Source organism: Homarus americanus, unplaced genomic scaffold, assembly GCF_018991925.1.
Source record: "Homarus americanus isolate GMGI-L3 unplaced genomic scaffold, GMGI_Hamer_2.0 scaffold3522, whole genome shotgun sequence".
Classification (NCBI taxonomy): Eukaryota; Metazoa; Arthropoda; class Malacostraca; order Decapoda; family Nephropidae; genus Homarus; species Homarus americanus.
This window is the reverse complement of record NW_024712447.1, coordinates 42,936-56,932: the sequence shown is the minus strand read 5'-3', so window position 1 is coordinate 56,932 and position 13,997 is coordinate 42,936. Positions and strand designations below refer to the sequence as shown.

General features: G+C 51.1%; 1 protein-coding gene across 1 annotated transcript; it reads left to right on the top strand.

Annotated features, from left to right (window-relative positions):
• Positions 1 to 788: 788 nt before the first annotated feature.
• On the top strand, positions 789 to 4,173 carry LOC121860417 (mucin-6-like; the record flags this gene model as incomplete). The annotated part of the gene is made up of 1 exon (XM_042357569.1): positions 789 to 4,173. A coding segment is annotated over one exon (3,385 nt), but the record flags the coding sequence as incomplete, so codon positions are not given.
• Between the last annotated feature and the right edge of the window lie 9,824 nt (positions 4,174 to 13,997).

Below are 13,997 nucleotides of genomic sequence, written 5' to 3'. Positions count from 1 at the left end.
GTGTGTGTGTGTGTGTGTGTGTGTGTGTGTGTGTGTGTGTGTGTGTGTATTATATAGTGGTTGCTTGTTGATCAAGACGTAGTGATCATGATTCCACATTCATCACCCTGACATTAAGTGATCAATCTAAGCTATAGTCACACAGGTTGTCATCATGATCAAAGTCAGTAATTATATTGATCATATTGACAGCAATCATGATCACGAGTATTAATCAAATAGGTTGGTTAGGTTATCGTGCTGGTACTCTCTCCTGGGAACATCAGTACGTGTCGATACTACTGCAGGTGTTGATTTACCTGGTCACTCCCACACTACCTGTTAAGAGGGAGAACAATGTTAGTGACAGAACATATAGAATGACTGAACAAATGAAATGATGAACATAGCATAACTTATCACATCCTACCCTGACTCGACTCAACCTAACCCAACCCAACCTAACCTAAACCTTTTTCCCCACCTCCTTATTCCTCCCAACGTCTTTCCACTTACCACATTCCCACCTCCTCCCTCACCACCCCCTACCCTCTCCAGCCCCACACATCCACCCCCTCCCTTTCCCCCACCCCTCCCTCCCACCCTCCTCCCCTTCCACCTCCACCACACCCACCCTCCCTCTAGCCCCGAGAAAACAAAAAAAAAATCAAATACAGAGGCTTGAATTGAAAATATTTATATATCGGGAAATAAAGAAAGATCTGGCTTGAGCAGGTCAGAGCTTGAGGGGCTCCAGCCAGCACCGTGATCACCAACCAGCCAGCACCGTGTTCCACCCAATGTTCCAGCCAGCACCGTGTTCCACCAAGGTTCCAGCCAGCACTGCACCCACCAAGGTCCCAGCCAGAACTGAGTTCACCAAGGTTCCAGCCAGCACCGTGCTCCACCAAGGTTCCAGCCAACACCGTTCTCCACCAGGTTCCAGCCAGCACCGTGTTCCACCAAGGCTTCAGCCTGCACCGTGCCCACCAAGGTTCCAGCCAGCACCGTGCTCCACCAAGGTTCCAGCCAACAACGTCTCTCCACCAGGGTTCCAGCCAGCACCGTGTTCCACTGCTTCAGCCTGCACCGCTCCACCAAGGTTCCAGCCAGCACCGTGCTCCACCAAGGTTCCAGCCAACAATGTTCTCCACCAGGTTCCAGCCAGCACCGTGTTCCACCAAGGCCCCAGCCAGCACCCCGTGCTCCACCAAGGTTCCAGCCAGCACCGTATCCCACCAATGCTCAGCCTGCACCGTACCCACTCTGTTCCAGCCAGCACCGTGTTCCACCAGGCTCCAGCCACACCGTGTTCCACCTGTTCCAGCCAGCACCGTGTTCCACCAAGGTTCCAGCCAGCACCGTGTTCCACCAAGGTTCCAGCCAGCACCGTGTTCAACCAAGGTCCAGCCAGCACCGTGTTCCACCACAGTTCCAAGCCAGCACCGTGTTCCACCAATGTTCCAGCCAGCACCGTGCTCCACCAAGGTTCCAGCCAACACCGCTCTCCACCAGGTTCCAGCCAGCACCGTGTTCCACCAAGGCTTCAGCCCACCGTGCTCCACCAAGGTTCCAGCCAGCACCTGCTCCACCAACGTTCCAGCCAACACCGTTCTCCACCAGGGTCCCCAGCCAGCACCGCCCCCACCAAGGCTCCAGCCAGCACCGTGCTCCACCAATGTTCCAGCCACACCCTGCCCACCAAGGCTTCCAGCCTGCACCGTGCTCCACCCGCTGTTCCAGCCACCGTGTTCCACCAAGGTTCCAGCCAGCACCGTGTTCCACCAATGTTCCAGCCAGCACCGTGTTCCGCTTCAGCCTGCACCGTGCTCCACCAAGGTTCCAGCCAGCACCGTGCTCCACCAAGGTTCCAGCCAGCACCGTGCTCCACCAAGGTCTCCAGCCAGCACCGTGCTCCACCAAGGTTCCAGCCAGCACCGTGTTCCACCAATGTTCCAGCCAGCACCGTGCTCCACCAAGGCTCCAGCCAGCACCGTGTTCCACCAAAGGCTTCAGCCTGCACCGTGCTCCACCGAGGTTCAACGCCAGCACCGTGCTCCACAAGGAAAGGTTCCAGCCGCTTACCGTTTCTCCACCCAGGGTTTCCGACAGCGCACCGTGTTCCGCAAAGGCCCCAGCCCAGCACCGTGCTCCACAAGGTTCAACCAGCACCGTGTTCCTGGGCTTCAGCCTGCACCGTGCTCCACCAAGGTTCCAGCCAGCACCGTGTTCCACCGGGCTCCCAGCAGCACCGTGTTCCACCAAGGTTCAACCAACGGCGTGTTCCGCAAGGTTCAGCCAGCACCGTGTTTTCACCGGGTTAGCCTTTCATTGTTCCACCGAGTTCCGGCAGCACCGTATTTACCAAAGGTCCAGCCAGCACCTGCACCAAGGTTCCAGCCAGCACCGTGCTCCACCAGGTTCAGCCAACACCGTTCTCCTGGGGTTCCAGCCAGCACGTGGTACCCACAAGAGCTTCAGCCTGCACCGTGCTCCTGGGCTCCAGCCAGCACCGTGATCCACCAAGGTTCCAGCCTGCACCGTGTTCCACCAAGGTTCCAGCCAGCACCGTGTTCCACCAAGGTTCCAGCCAGCACCGTGCTCCACCAAGGTTCCAGCCAGCACCGTGTTCCACCAAGGCTTCAGCCTGCACCGTGTTCCACCAAGGCTTCAGCCAGCACCGTGTTCCACCAAGGTTCCAGCCCGCGCAATGTTCCCGCAAGGTTCCAGCCAGCACCGTGTTTTCACCAAGGCTTCAGCCTGCACCGTGCTCACAAGGTTTCCAGCAGCACCGTGCTCCACCAGGTTCAACCAGCACCGTGCTCCACAGGTTCCAGCCAGCACCGTGCTCTGAGTTCCAGCCAGCACCGTGTTCACCAAGGTTCAGCCAGCACCGTGCTCCACCAAAAGGAAGCAGCCAGCAAAGTGTTCCACCCCAGGCTTCCAGCCTGCACCGTGTTCCACCAGGCTCCAGCCAGCACCGTGCTCCACCCAAGGTTCCAGCCAGCACCGTGTTCCCTGGGTTGCCAGCACCGTGTTCCTGAGTTCCAGCCAGCACCGTGTTCCACCAAGGAGGCTCCAGCCGCTGTGCTCCACCAAGGTTCAACTTCAGCACCGTGTTCACAAGGTTCCAGCCAGCACCGTGTTCCACCAAGGCTTCAGCCTGCACCGTGTTCCACCAAGGTTCCAGCCAGCACCGTGTTCCACCAAGGCTTCAGCCAGCACCGTGTTCCACCAAGGTTCCAGCCAGCACCGTGTTCCACCAAGGCTTCAGCCAGCACCGTGTTCCACCAAGGCTTCAGCCTGCACCGTGTTCCAATAAGGCTTCAGCCAGCACTGTGCTCCACCAAGGCTTCAGCCTGCACCGTGTTCCACCAAGGCTTCAGCCAGCACTGTGTTCCACCAAGGCTTCAGCCAGCACCGTGCTCCACCAAGGCTTCAGCCAGCACCGTGCTCCACCAAGGCTTCAGCCAGCACTGTGTTCCACCAAGGCTTCAGCCAGCACCGTGTCTCCACCAAGGCTTCAGCCTGCACTGTGTTCCACCAAGGCTTCAGCCAGCACTGTGTTCAACGCTTCAGCCCTGCACTGTGTTCCACCGGCTTCAGCCAGCACTGTGTTCCACTGCTTCAGCCTGCACTGTGTTCCACACAAGGCTTCAGCCAGCACCGTGTTCCACCAAGGCTTCAGCCTGCACCGTGTTCCACCAGGGCTTCAGCCTGCACTGTGTCTCCACCAAGGCTTCAGCCAGCACTGTGTTCCACCAAGGCTTCAGCCAGCACTGTGTTCCACTAAGGCTTCAGCCTGCAATTGCAGCTTCCACCAGGGCTTCAGCCTGCACCGTAAGTTCCACCAAGGCTTCAGCCAGCACCGTGTTCCACCAAGGCTTCAGCCAGCACCGTGTTCCACCAAGGCTTCAGCCTGCACTGTGCTCCACCAAAGCTTCAGCCTGCACTGTGTTCCACCAAGGCTTCAGCCAGCACTGTGTCCCACCAAGGCTTCAGCCAGCACCGTGTATCCACCAAGGCTTCAGCCTGCACCGTGTTCCACCAGGGCTTCAGCCTGCACCGTGTTCCACCAAGGCTTCAGCCAGCACTGTGTTCCACCAAGGCTTCAGCCAGCACCGTGTTCCACCAAGTCAGCCTGCACCGTGTTCCACTCAAGGCTTCAGCCAGCACCGTGTTCCACCTCATTAAAAACTAGACATTTCCCGATATTTTTATATGGGAAAACCGAGAGAGACCCCCGGCTCGGCCGTCTCCTGGGAGAGATGTTGGGGTCCACTGTGTCTGCACTATGGCCAGTCGCACACACACACACACACACACACACACAAAACAGGCGTACACATCTCTCTTCATACACCCAGTTATTAATTACCCTGGTGTTTGTGTGTGTGCGTGCGTGCGTATAGAAAAATTTTACAATAATTATTCCTTTACCTTTCAATCACATTCTGAAGTTCTCTTACACTTCGAGTTATTTTCCCCATTTTCTCTTTGTTTTCTATTTCCTTAAGCTACAGTACAGCAAAAGGCAGAGAACTGAAACGGAGTATTGCTATTTTTACACATGAACTTAATTTTGCCCAAGACTATAATGCCGGGTACTCCCAGCTAGTAATAAACATAAAGAGGACAGAGGTAGTTGTTTTGACACGAATAAATATGGAACGAGGCAAAACACAGAAACAACCATCAGTAGAGGAATTGTTGTGGATAGTTCATCAAGTAAACTATCAGATACAGCTGGTGATCACTGGTATTGGTTCTTGTTCCATCTTGGTGACTGTTGAGGCTGGTGCCTTACTCCATCCCAGTGGTGAGAGTAGTGGTGGTGGTAATGGTGGTGGTGGTGGTAATGGTGAAGATAATGGTGGTGGGTTTTTATGGTGAATAGGCCACCAAAGTACAGGTCATCGATAACTTAAGGCACCCAGAGCTACTAAGACCACCCCCATGCGCTCCTCTCAGTCCCAGACCTCCATAAAATATCACTGTGTGAAGGTGTGGAACAACTTACCCCCACCCATCCAAGAAAGACTACGCTCCTTCCTTTAAATCATCTCTTAAATTATCTATCGTCTAAGATCTAAGTATTAATAATTTTGTAATACCTACTTTATATTCCTGCTTATATTGTGCCACCAAAACTGTTATATCATAGATTGTCATGTAGATAGATAGAAATTACCATTGCAATAATTATATTTGCCGACTAGACGTGATACTGATAGTTCTGTCCTTGTTCCACCTTAATACACCCCATGTTGTACTGCTTCCTCCCTTATCATATTAATGTATATCAACACCACTGTAAAAAATATATATTATACACCTCTGTACTTATAATATAAACGTAAAAAAAATCGAAGTGATAACCGTGGTAACATTATGAGATGTTCTTATTACCACCATGCTATTGTACTATTCCAGATGATACTAAATGTTACATAATACTTCCTTGAGATAAATGTACAGTATATATCAGGTGCAGCTCAGGTTCTCAACTGGTTCAGTCATGTTAATATTGTTATTATTATCCACTCTGTGTCTGTGTTTTTCTGGCTAAATAAACTGTTTTTAATATCAATATTTAAATACAAAACAGGAACAGGGGGGAAACATAGGATAACAAAATAAAAGAAGAGTAAAAAGAATGTATTAATCTACACCACGAAGATGCCGGAAACCATCTTTTAAAGTGAGACAGATTGTATGTTATGGAAACACAGAAGAAGGCAGAACATTCCACAGTTTGGCTGTGTGTGAGGAAGAAGGATGTACTATAACGGGTTATTATGGTGACCGACATCCACAGAGAAACGGTGGGCACCGCGGGCAAGACGAGTGTTACGAGCCCACGGCCTTGCCGGCGGTACAGGATGCCAACCACCGAACATTGCCCGTTAAAGTACCTGTAAAAGAGAGAGAGTGAAGCAACATTGCGGCGAAGAGAAAGGGAAGAGAGATTGTCAACTAAAGGAGGAGAGTTAATAAGATGAAATGCCTTTGATTCCACCTCATCTAACAGTTGGACAGAAGAAGAGCCACCCCAGACATGAGAGCAGTACTCCAAGTGATGTTTTATTATTATTTTTTACGGGGATTAGCCCACCCGGGCACAGGTCACTGACCCACATCAGCCTGGGGACGAAATGTAATAATAATAATAATTCAGTAAATAAAATTTATAATAAAAGTAAAATAAAAAATATTAATGGTAATAATAATCACTGAAAATAATAAATACAAAGAAATACAAGAATGAAAAAATCAATAGTGAGAAACGCTATATGTAAGTTGTGTTGTCATGTTAGAGAAACAATTGAGACCCTGCAATTGTGTGTAAATGAAGCAGAAAGTCAGATCAGTAACCTGGGACTTGGTCATAATTTTCGTGATGCCATATGGCAGCAGGTCTACCATTAGACAATACATTATGCTTCCAGTATCTTCCCAGGCGGTACCTCCCTGTTTGGTGAATGGTGTGATGGTGATTATGTGGTGGATAACTGATGATAATGGTAGTGGTGACTGCAGTGGTGGTGATGGTACAGTGGCGGTTACAGATGGTGGTAGCATGGTGGTGATGGTGGTAGTAATGGTGGTGGTGGTGATAATGGTGGTGGTGGTGGTAATTGGATGGAACTATGACATAGTTCAGCTGATGGCGTTAGTGTTAAATAAGTGGAGGTCCGGGGTTGCAGTGTGTGTGTGTGTATTGGGAGAAGAGGAGAAGGGTGTGTGAAAGCAAGAGAGAAAGAGAGGAGTGAAAAGAGGAGAGAAAGTGGGAGAGGAGGGAGGGAGGAGGACGGAGTCACGACCAGCTGGGTGTGGTCATGGTGCCAGCCGCCCCGGGTGCCTGGCCTGTGGCAAGTGTTGGTACTGCTGGTCATTTTACTGATAACGACCCATTTGGCACTCATGGACACAGTGGCACTTGGTTAAGTGGATTCAATGGTCACAGTGGCACCTATGGTCACAGTGTCACCCATGATCACAGTGTCACTTATGGTCACAGTGGCACCTATGATCTCAGCGGCACCCATGATCACAGCGGCACCTATGGCACAGTGGCACCTATGGTCACAGTGTCACTTATGGTCACAGTGGCACCTATGGTCACAGTGGCACCTACCTATGGTCACAGTGGCACCTATGGTCACAGTGGCACCTACCTATGGTCACAGTGGCACCTAGTCACAGTGGCACCTATGGTCACAGTGGCACCTATGGCACAGTGGGACCTATAGTCACAGTGGGACCTATAGTCACAGTGGCACCTATGGTCACAGTGGCACCTATGGTCACAGTGGCACCTATGGTCACAGTGGCACCTATAGTCACAGTGTCACTTATGGTCACAGTGGCACCTATAGTCACAGTGGCACCTATAGTCACAGTGGCACCTAAGTCACAGTGGCACCTATGGTCACAGTGGCACCTATGGTCACAGTGGCACCTATAGTCACAGTGGTACCTATAGTCACAGTGTCACTTATGGTCACAGTGGCACCTATAGTCACAGTGGCACCTATGGCTCAGTGGCACCTATGGTCACAGTGGCACCTATGGTCACAGTGGCACTCTAATGGTCTCAGTGGCACCTATGGTCACAGTGGCACCTATGGTCACAGTGGCACCTATGGTCACAGTGGCACCTATAGTCACAGTGTCACTTATGGTCACAGTGGCACCTATGGTCACAGTGGCACCTATGGTCACAGTGGCACCTATGGTCACAGTGGCACCTTATGGTCACAGTGGCACCTATGGTCACAGTGGCACCTATGGTCACAGTGGCACCTATGGTCACAGTGGCACCTATGGTTACAGTGGACGCGGTCACAGTGGCACCTATGGTCACAGTGGCACCTATGGTCACAGTGGCACTCCCGGTCACAGTGGCACCTATGGTTACAGTGGCACCTATGGTCACAGTGGCACCTATGGTCACAGTGGCACCTATGGTCACAGTGGCACTATGTCACAGTAGCACCTATGGTCACAGTGGCACCTATGGTCACAGTGGCACCTATGGTCTCAGTGGCACCTATGGTCACAGTAGCACCTATGATCACAGTGGCACCTATGGTCACAGTTTCACCTCATGGTCACAGGGCACCTATGGTCACAGTGGCACCTATGGTCACAGTGGCACCTATGGTCACAGTAGCACCTATGGTCACAGTGGCACCTATGGTCACAGTGGCACCTATGGTCACAGTAGCACCTATGGTCACAGTGGCACCCATAGTCACAGTGGCACCTATGGTTACAGTGGCACCTATGGTCACAGTGGCACCTATGGTCACAGTGGCACCTATGGTCACAGTGGCACCTATGGTCACAGTGGCACCTATGGTCACAGTGGCACCTATAGTCACAGTGGCACCTATGGTCACAGTGACACCTATGGTCACATGTGTCACTTATGGTCACAGTGGCACCTATGGCACAGTGGCACCTATGTTCACAGTGGCACTTATGGTCACAGTGTCACTATGGTCACAGTGACACCTATGGTCACAGTGGCACCTATGGTCACAGTGTCACTTATGGTCACAGTGGCACCTATGGTCACAGTGGCAATATGGTCACAGTGGCACCTATGGTCACAGTGTCACTTTGGTCACAGTGGCAATTATGGTCACAGTGACACCTATGATCACAGTGTCACTTATGGTCACAGTGGCACCATGTCTCAGTGGCACCTATGGTCTCAGTGGCACCTATGGTCACAGTGTCACTTATGGTCACAGTGGCACTATGGTCACAGTGACACCTATGGTCACAGTGACACCTTGATCACAGTGGCACCTATGGTCACAGTGGCACCTATGGTCACAGTGGCACCTATGGTCACAGTGGCACTTATGGTCACAGTGGCACCTATAGTCACAGTGGCACCTATGGTCACAACTGGCACCTGTGGTCACAGGCACTATGGTCACAGTGGCACCTATGGTCACAGTGGCACCTATATCACAGTGGCACCTATGGTCACAGTGGCAATCTATGGTCACAGTGGCACCTATGGTCACAGTGGCACCTATAGTCACAGTGGCACCTATAGTCACAGTGGCTCCCATGGTCACAGTGGCACCTATGGTCACAGTGGCACCTTTTGGTCACAGTGGCACCTATAGTCACAGTGGCACCTATGGTCACAGTGTGGCACCTATAGTCACAGTGGCACCTATGGTCACAGTGGCACCTATGGTCACAGTGGCACCTATAGTCACAGTGGCACCCATGGCTCAGTGGCACCTATGGTCACAGTGGCACCTATGGTCACAGTGGCACCTATAGGCACAGTGGCACCTATGGTCACAGGCACCTATGGTCACAGTGGCACTATGATCACAGTGGCACCTATAGTCACAGTGGCACCTATGGTCACAGTGGCACTATGGATCACAGTGGCACCTATGGTCACAGTGGCACCTATGATCACAGTGGCACCTATGGTCACAGTGGCACCTATGGTCACAGTGGCAACCTATGATCACAGTGGCACCTATGATCACACAGTGGCACCTACGGCCACAGTGGCAACCTATGGTCACAGTGGCACCTATGCTCACAGTGGCACCTATGATCACAGTGGCACCTATAGTCACAGTGGCACCTATGGTCACAGTGGCACCTGTGGTCACAGTGGCACCTATGGTGACAGTGCAATTTGGGTCACAGTGGCACCTATGGTCACAGTGGCACCTTGGTCACAGTGGCATCTTTGATCACCTATGGGCTTAAATCACACCAAACACGCGCACACTCACTCAAAAACCACACAAACACGCCTATCACACACACACACACACACATACACCTATATGCTTGACACAACCACTCTCACTGCTTACCTACCAGCCCCCTTTCCCTCTGACTTAGTAGAAGAATTTGAAGTAGCAAAACGTCTGGACAAATTTTTTTTTTATTGGGCACTCCCTTACATCCCTGTGTAAGGTGAAGCGCAGAAGCATTTACAGCGCCCAATAGGGAAGCATGCTAAGTTAATGCTTGCCTTTATGTCTCATGAGTTAAGGGCGTAGAAGCCTGAAGAGTCAATGGTTTATGTCATCAAGTTATTGGAAGCTCCAACATCTTGTCCCTGAATACGAAATCGCAACTTTCGATTTACACCAGGTACCTACTTTACTGCTAGGTGAACAGGGACTAATGGGGACTAGGAATCTGGACAAACTGAAGTTACAGCGCCCCACCATCCCCATTGACTTACCAATGAAACTCTACAAGGAGTTCTCCCCCTGAACTAGCTAAACCCCTCTGCTCCATCCTTCCCTCAGTCAAGCCAGATGCCCAGGTGACTGGAAGACTTCATATGTGTCACCAGTGCCCAAGTCAACCAGCCCACAATCCTTAAATGAGCTACTACCCATTGCAATCACCCCAATACCAGCTTAATCTGTGAAAGTTTCGTGTTTGACTGGGCTTATGCAGATATTGCAGGCGCCATAGATCCTCAGCAATTTGGCAATATGAAAACTAGCTTTCTCGACTACATACAGTATACCGCCATCTGGAAAAACGAAAAACGTCTGTGGCTGTCGCTTTAATATAAGAGTATAAGAAGATAAGGAGTCTGCAATAGGCCGGTTGGCCTGTGCATGGCAGCTCCTGTCGAGAGTTACTACCACTCTCTATCATCCATGAATCTTCTAGCCCCTTTTAAAACTTTCCAGGGTCCCAGCACTTACTACAAAGTTGCTAAGCTTGTTCACTCATCTACCACCCTATTTGTGAACCAGTTTCTTCCTATCTCCCTCCTTCATTGACTTCACCAAAGTATTTGACCTAGTCGACCACAATTTAATCATCAACAAAACTATCGACCCCGGGTTTCGAAGTAGTCTTATACCATGGATTACAGACTTCCTCAGTGACCAACACCAAGCCCTACGCTTCCGAAGGGCTGTCTCCACTTCTCAGTCACTCACCCGTGGCGTCCCCCAAAGCACCAAGATGGGACCGCTCTGCTTCCTTATGCTTATCAATGATGCCCTGAGAGAAACCCCTGCTCGCTGGAAATACAGTATGTCGACGACTCCACCATTGGGATCAGTGTCAATAACTCGGCTCCCGACTACACCGCCCTCCAGGATTTATTGAAGTCTCCAAAATTAGGTCACCAACAACCACGTCACCATCAACCATACCAAGACCATGGTTATGCACATAAACCTCTCCTCCGGCCCACAACAGATTTCAACCGATGGCCACCAATCACTTACTCCCGACGCACTCTGTATCATCTAAAGCGTGGGAACGGTTATCCTGATGGGAGTGTTATCGCGCTACTCAAGTCACTGAAAATATTCCACGCGCGGAGCCGTAGACAAGGCCGTCATGCACATAAGCCCATTAGAACCGTAACCTCCACTAGGAAACCGGAGAAACCCACCCCTGACAGACCATACCACCACACTGAAGTTCCACGGATATGGTATGATCTCCCGTCTTTACTGCTATCCAACGTCACTTCCCTAGCTAACAAGTTCGACGAGCTGGCAACTACAGTCAGGTCAACCGCCGCGCGCGTGGTTGCCATATGTGAGACTTGGCAAATTGTACCTGAAACGTGTCACATTGAGGGATATCAACTCTTTCATCACCTTCGTCCACAAAGACGCGGAGGGGGCGTTGCCCTCTTCTGTCAAGATGACCTACGCCCGTCACGCCTGGATGTTCAAGTCCCAGCAGATGTGGAAGCATTATGGGTACGTGTCGTGCTGCGGGCACACCCACGCAACACTGCTTCCATTATAATCTGTGTGGCATACCATCCGCCTCGATCACCACAAGTGCTCTTATCGTCATCTGTCACCATCGGTTGCATGGAATTGGGGTACCCGTGGCAAGTTAGTGTTATGTGGGATTCGTGCGTTGACACCACTGATATCAGGACCAGCTATCACTTTCTCCTGGGTCAACACCCTTGACCCATCTTCTTCAGCTTGGCGGACAGTACCCAACCTCTCAACCACTGCACCTCCTATCAGGTATAGCACACACTTATCAGGCTCTGGTCTGCCACTCCCACTCCAAGTACAGAGACCCTGTCCAAGACCTGGGCCGATTACTGACTCTGCAGTACGCCTCTTTGGACGTCAGATAGTCCCTGTCTCCCTGAACTGAAATACTCAGCAATGAATGACATTAGAAACCAAATGAATAAGTCTGCTTACCACAGCTCCCCACCCAGAAGTCCGTCGAATCACCACCCAGCGGCTTGCCTGGTCACCTCGGATCCAAAAGGCTTGCTGCAACAGAGACACGAGCCTTTTCATCTCCAGCAAGCCACATCCGCTACAGGTCACTTCGCAACAAGTCATCCGCGAAATACGCACTGCAAAGAGTCCCACTACCAGCAAATTACCTCACAAAACGAGATAACATCAGTCAATGGTGCCAAGTAAAGCAAGAACTCTGTGGACAAACAATACCAAACTACACCCCTCCCCTTCGCCAGCCCATCTCACTAATGTTAGCGCAGCTGGAGCAAACAAATAACCATTTCGCTACCCCCTATATGCAGACACTCCACGGCAACACAGCCACTCTCCTCTTCCAGCCCCCTTCCCACTGACAATGGGGGTGACGCATGAAAACGCCTGGATAGGCACAAATTGAACGCTCCCCACCCCCATTGACTGTTGAAACTATTCAAGGTTCTCCGGAGCTTGCTAAACCTCTGTCCTCATCAATACTTCTCTCAGTCAATGAGTTATTGGAAGACCTCTTCCTTATATTTTGATTCAGCTTCAGCCCCACAATCCTTAAATCAGCTACGACCTGTTGCAATCACCCCAATGCAACCTAATCTGTGAAAGTTTGTGTTTGACTGGGCTTATGCTGACATTGCGATCGTAAGACCCTCGCTGGTTGGCAACGCCGAAAACTTCCTCCACCACTCGCATCTTCATCGCTTTCTCTGATTACATATACCGCCATCTCGAAGCGAAAACGTCTATGACTGTCGCCTTCGGCCGGTTTCACTGGCGTTGACCTGGTCGTACATGTCAATCATAAACAAACTTCTTCCGGCCTCGGGCCCGGAAGTCTCATACCATAACCTGGGCTTCCTCGACGCCCAGCTTCCTTGCGCTTCCGGGGCTTTATCCTCCCGCACCAGTCGCTCACCTGTGGCGTCCCCAAAGGCACAAGATGAGACCACTCGCAGCCTTCATCGTGATGCCTAAGAAACCCCTGCTCGCTGGAAATATGTCGACGACTCACCATTGGGATCCAGCGTCGTGATTCTGCTCCAACTGCCGCCTTCGGAATTTGACTGAACAGTCTGCCGGCTGGGTTTTGGCGACCGCCTCATCAACCATACCAGACCATGGTTGCCACATCAACCTCCGACATTGTCCCTCCTTCCATTACCTGGTCCGGAACACACTCCAGGTTGTGAATTCACAGCTCCTCGGCGTCTGCAGACAACAAACTAATTGACCACGTCGGTGCCAATCCTGATTTCGTCACGCCGCGGCTCAGTCCGCAGGTTCCTGGCTCTGGTGTGCATTATGCTAAGCTCTGCTGCATCACCTGATCTTCCTCTATCTACTGTTTTATATATATAGACATTGCAGGAGCCGTAGATCCTCAGCAATTTAGTAATATGAAAACTTCCTCCACCACTCACTTTCTTGTCAGCTTTCTCAACTACATATACCGCCATCTGGAGAAACGAAAAACGTCTGTAGCTGTCTCACTTACTTAGCTAAGGCATTCGACCTAGTCGACCACAATTTAATCATCAACAAAGCCATCGACCTCGGGTTTCGAAGAAGTCTTATACCATGGAAGCTGTACACTTCCGAGGGGCTGTCTCCACATTTCAGTCACTCACCTGTGGCGTCCCCCAAGGCACCAAGATGGGACCACTATGCTTTCTTATGCTTATCAATGATGCCCTAAGAGAAACCTCTGCTCGCTGGAAATGTCGACGACTCCACCATTGGGTTCAGCGTCAACAATTCTGCTCCCGA